General features: G+C 29.0%; 1 protein-coding gene across 1 annotated transcript; it reads right to left on the bottom strand.

Annotated features, from left to right (window-relative positions):
• Window positions 1–4,245: 4,245 nt before the first annotated feature.
• LOC136076095 (ATP-dependent DNA helicase PIF1-like) lies at window positions 4,246–5,010 on the bottom strand. Its single transcript, XM_065789559.1, has one exon. The coding sequence runs from the start codon at window positions 5,008–5,010 to the stop codon at window positions 4,246–4,248; it is 765 nt and encodes a 254-aa protein (XP_065645631.1).
• Between the last annotated feature and the right edge of the window lie 1,165 nt (window positions 5,011–6,175).

Below are 6,175 nucleotides of genomic sequence, written 5' to 3' on the forward strand. Positions count from 1 at the left end.
AATCAATTTTCTTTTTTTGATGACCTGATGCCAACCTAGAAAAGATTGAGGTCGGCAAATTATTGCCGACCTCACTTTCCTTAATTCCGAGGGTTATCTCTCTCTCTCTCTCTCTCTCTTAAAAAAATTAAAACCATATATATATATATATAAATATATATATATATATATATGATTTTAATTTTTTTAAATCAAATTAGGATTTCAATACGAGGTGATTCAGCTGCTTAGTGAGATAAAATCAGTTGCAAATACCCATCATTTTCAATGTACATGTAAAGCTGCTCAAGATGACAATCTATTACTTCTTTGAAATACTGTAGAAGAATTTGATGACTTGGAGAACAAAATATCTTCAAATGAAGATGTGTTTAATTTACTTGTACGTATTTTGGTGTGCCATGCTAGACAAGAATAAAATGAGGATATATAACTAGGAAAGAATAATTTCAGAATAGAATGTTTTATGATAGAAATAAAGAAACCTTACTAGAAAAGAATTTTTACAAAAGAATATTTTTTGGCAGAAATTTTGAAAAGAAACTTTAAATACTTTCTAAGAAAGAATATTTTTTAATAAACGTAAACAACTTGCTGGGAAAGAATTTTATTTAATAAATGCGAAAAACTTGCTAGGAAAGAATTTTATTTAATAAATCTAAAAAACTTGCTACGACAGAACTTTATTTCATTAATCCAAAAAAACTTGCTAGGACAGAATTACCATTTATAATAAAAGTGAATCACTGATGAATGATTTAGAAATTTCAGATAATCTTTATTATTTCACAAAGACTTTGTTAGAATTAGATTATACTTATAATCTATAATGACGATTAAATGTTTCTTCAAATCAAAAAAATTACACCATTCAAAAATATATTGATATTAGCTTATTATAAAGCAATAATCGTATAGTCTTTATAATTATTTAACATTTATTCAATTAAAAATCATAACTGTAATTACCAAATTGCGCGCAAATTCTTTCTTAAAATTTCTTTACTAGCACGTTTATAAAATTTCTTTTCTAAAATTTCTTTGCTAGTACGTTTTTCCAATTTTCTTTGCTAGAAAGAAAATGACTTTTGTGCGATTTCTATCCTAAAAAAGTCTTTGCTAGCAAGTTTTTCATTTTTCTTTGCCAGAAAGGATATATGTATTTCTTTCTTCTTTTCTATCCTTCAATTATTCTATCCTAAAAAGTAATCATGTTTTTTTCTATCATAGCAAGAATTTTCATGTTTCTTTCCTAGAAAGGCTTTCCTGAATTCTTGTGTAGAACCGGCCACCCGTATTTTATTTATAATTATTTTATAAACAACCAAGCAAATTTTATAAAATGTGTACTTAAAACTTGCAAAATCTTAGGTCAATCAAATTAGTCGAGTCGGTGGAGCAAATTACAAAACAAGCATCAAAAACATCATGCAACGGTAAGTTCATTTTGTTACTATAAGGGAGATGTAAATTCCCAATTGTTTTTCCTATTATTGCTTTTCTTAAAATACTATATAGTGGTAATGTTTTACATAAATGTTTTCATAACTAATGATATTATATTTATATTACCACCATTTTGTAGTTAGAAACGGTTTTGAAATTCAGACATAAAATTTGCATATGTAATAATAATGACAAGTATAGACAATATATACATATTTTAATGTATATATTAAATATAAACAATATATTCATTAAAATTTAAACTGTTGGATATTTTTATTTCTATTTAAAGATTAATTAAAAGTTTAATTGCAGATAACAAAGCTCTAAATTTGTGCATATGAGATTTTTATTTCTTTTCTGCAATTTTTAGGGTAATGTCAAATAGCCTTCAAGCTAAATTTAGTATGGCAGGTAAGAGAGGACAAAAAAAAGCTTTCGAAAAGACCAAATTTTATCATGCTGTATCTGGTAATCGTTTAAATTTTATATGACCAACAGCCCTTAAATCTCTTAGTCTTGTTGATATGAAACTAGCTGTAAGCAATCTACAGATCGATTTCCAATTAAAATATGTCAGATAAAAATTTTAAATAATTAACCCTTGTTCTATTTTTAGATTCGGTTTTGGCGACTTATGCAGAGAGTACGAGATCCACAATTCGAGATTTTTTAAAAGATTACCTAAAATATGCTCCTGATAGGCTAAACGGAGGTGGGCGCAAGAGCTCGCCGCGCACTCCGGAGTAACGAAAGTTATTTGTAAGCGTTGATACAACCAATATTTATAAAAAGTTTAATTGCAGATAACGAACAAATCTCTAAATTTTTGCTGTATTTGTTTTGAAATAAGAATTATATACATATTATTATTTGTTGTATTATTTCAAGAGATGTTTTGTATATGCCTAAAATTTATTTTGGTTGTTTTAAATCGGTAAGAACGACCAACCTAGGTTGAAATAACGTTTATATAACGTAATATCAACGTGTTTCTTACGTCTGTCCGCAACGTTGACAAAAACAACGTCATAATTTGTTTCCATTTCAACCAACTTTCAACGTCAGTTCAACGAGTACTGCGACGTTATAACAACGTTGTATCAACGTTTTTGTGCTTGCTGGGTTGTAATCACAGAAAAATAGGACTTTAGTGGAGATTTTAATTTAGAGGATTTTTTTCGTTTTTATTTAGGTTTAACGTCCATGTTTTTACACTTATGGGGCTTGAGCAGGGGTTAATAACACTTCATCATGCTTTAAATTGACGAAAAAGTAAAGCTAAATTCCTGTTATATTTTTTATAACATGAACTTTAATTAATAAGATTAATATGAAGTATACTTTGACACTAATAAAGGACAATGATTTACATTTTTAAGAATTTTTTCTTTTTAATATATATATAAATTTAACATATGTAAGAATTTTTTCTTTCCTCAAAACTGTTGCAAATGCAAACTAACTTAATTAATTAGTTAAACCCGTTATAAAATTTAAGTAACTTCGTATTTGACAAATGCGCAAAACTACAACATTCTCCGTGTATTTAAAGGTTTTTAGTTTGTTTTTAGTTGCGACCCCTCTTTAATAATATCCCTTAAGTTACGTACAACAAATTATTAGGCATAAAAAAGAGAAATTAAAAAAAAATTGAACTAATTGCATATATTTATATCATTTTAACTGACAAAAAATTTACAATAAAAGGAAATCAGGTTTTTTTTTTTATAAATCGTATAAATGCGTCAATCGTTAATCTTAAAGAAAAAAAAAATGGACTTATGATACCTTAATAAAAAAAAAAATAATAATAATAATAAAAAAAAACCCACATAAAAACTCAAAATCGATTTACCTATTTATAGTAACCTATGTTGACATGACAGTTAATATAAACATTTATCGAAAATGTAACTATAAAATCTGTTTCCAAGTACAAAAGGATTAACAATAAAAAAAAAAAAAAAAAATCAAATTAAGATATAAATTGCATTTTTAGCAAAATGTTGTCTTGGCTTTTAGTAAATAAATAAAAGCAGTAAGTTCCAATAATGAAACTACCAATTATTCATTTTTAACAATAGACACCAACGTGAAGGTAAGCCAAGCAGTCTATCAACACAAAACATCACAACAATAAAACATAACAATAGAATATTTACACCACACCCTTGATCCTAAAATCCAGCGAAAATAACAAACCAAATTAAAATATGAAAGACAAAATTAGAAAACCAATTTTAAGTTAACTATTTTTATCTTTTTACTAAACATATAAATACATAAAAGTATATTTGCTTTTATATTCAATATTAGTTATTCAATTAATTCAAATTTAGGACATTAAAACGCCCTAGATTTAAAGATCAAGGTTGCATACTCTCTCATACACATTACGCTAAACATTAACAGATATTATGTGTTTCCAGAATAATTAAATAAAGGCTAGACAACACAACCTAGCTCTAAAGCAGTCACACCGCCTGGCACTAAATACTGCCAAGTCACACCTCTGCTATAAGTACACCGCTTGGCTGACAAGGTTATCAATCTTGCTCAACATAATGCCAAGTCACACCACTTTGAAAACATGGAAACAACATAATTTTAACATATATACAACTATAAACAAGTATGGTTTTATATATCAAATATAAACACATTTTATAACAATATTAAATGACAGATATATTTATCACAAACTATGAAAAAAAATATTAAAATAATAAATAGTTATACATACAAAATATACTCACAACCTACAAACAGTAAATTTTCGAAATGAAAATCTAAAGACTATAAATTAAGAACATTAGAAAATATAACATTATTTGTGTAACACTTTACACCTACCATACCGTGAATGAGATGTTTATCAATTTTGAAAAACAAACTATTAAATGCTCTAGTTCTTGAACATGCAACATATAGTTGACCATGAGAGAAACACGGTTTTTTGAGATATACCCTAACTCTATCAAATGTTTGAGCTTGACTTTTATTAATTGTCATTAAATAAGCCAATCTGACAGAAAACTGACAACGTTTCAGAACAAAAGGTAAATTAGAATCTGATGGAGCACCCTGAATTCGAGGAACAAAAACCCGTTTACCACCGGAAACACCTGTCAAAACCTCTGCATCAATATAACTATTTTGAAGTGCACTAACTTTCATTCGAGTACCATTGCATAGCCCAGCTTTGAGATCTAAATTCCTAAGTAGCATAATTACACAACCAATTTTCAATTTTAAACAATGAGGTGGCATACCTAAAGGAGTTAAGCTGTTCAAAAACTCAACAGGAAAGTTATTTCTTTCATTAAGGTCATCAGTATCAATTTGATTAGCATTTAAAAAAATTTTGATCTCACCCGGCAGACATTCAAGCACTTCTTCATTGATTGATAATGAATCAACATTAGTTGGTGTTAAAATCACGTGTTTAGAATAATCATTTTGATCAGCATCTCCAAAAATCTTTTCAACAATCGATTCATTTTCTCTAATAATGCACTGATTTGGAAATGTAAATTTCTGCACCCATCGCCACTGTAACATTTTATACACGATTCTACAATTTCAGCTGGTTGTCCTATTTTTACAACAGGCAGTATTTGCCTGAAGTCACCACCAAAAAGAATGACTTTTCCTCCAAACGGAAAGCTGTTGTTGCAAACATCTTTTAACAACCTATCAATTGCGTTAAGGCATGTTTAGGTATCATGGATGTTTCATCAAGCAAAAACAAACTATCTTGTTTTGAAAAATGACCATGTATAGAGTTAGGGGTTACATTACATGTGCTGCTATCCAATATTGGAACAGGAAGTTAGAATAAACCATGCAATGTAGATCCATTTGTAAGAAGAGTTGCTGCTATGCCAGTCCATGCAGCTGAAGCTGATTTAAAACCCCTACTTATGGTTTCAGCAACCAAATAATTATACGTAAACGTTTTTCCACTACCAGCTGGTCTATCCATAAAAAACAATCTGGAATGTTGATTTTCTACACTTGGTTGCTCGTTCAATGCAGCAAGGACAGCATTACACTTAATTGATTGACATTAAGAAGCAGTCTCATTCTATTAGCTTCGTCAATTGATTGCTGAACATTATCATTTAAACTTTCTAGATTAAAATCTATGAATTCATCAACAACAGGCATATTATAACCAGATAGCGTTTTACCACTTTGATTAATAATCTTTTCGATTTGACGAAGAATAGCTTGTTCAGCTAATATAAATGGAACTTGGCAATGAATGAAATCCTCCATCATAAAAGCTTTGTATGTATTACAAAGATGCAAAGGGTCGTCAGGTTCACAAAAGGTTAAAATAACTGAAAACAGCTGTCTAATTTGCTTAGGCATTCGCATTAAAACTGCCTCAGAAAGAGTATTCTGCCATTCAGTGTCATCTTGCAACAAACCTTTGAAAACATATGCTTCACCAAAGGTTTCAAGAACTATTCCATTAACAGAACGCAAATCCGCCCAAGATGTTGCTCCTTTTGCCTGCAAAAGTAACGATCTAAGAAAAAATAATTCTCCTGTTGGACTAACTTTATACATTCTTACTATCACCTTTTTTCCACCTTTGTCTAACCTTCCATTTACAATGTTTATCATCAAGTGATATGGAATGTCTACATATGAATAGCGATGCGCTCCTTCATTTTCAGAATTTAATTTAAGCCATGCCGTAAGGTGTGTTGTATAT

The sequence above is a fragment of the Hydra vulgaris genome, chromosome 02, assembly GCF_038396675.1.
Source record: "Hydra vulgaris chromosome 02, alternate assembly HydraT2T_AEP".
Classification (NCBI taxonomy): Eukaryota; Metazoa; Cnidaria; class Hydrozoa; order Anthoathecata; family Hydridae; genus Hydra; species Hydra vulgaris.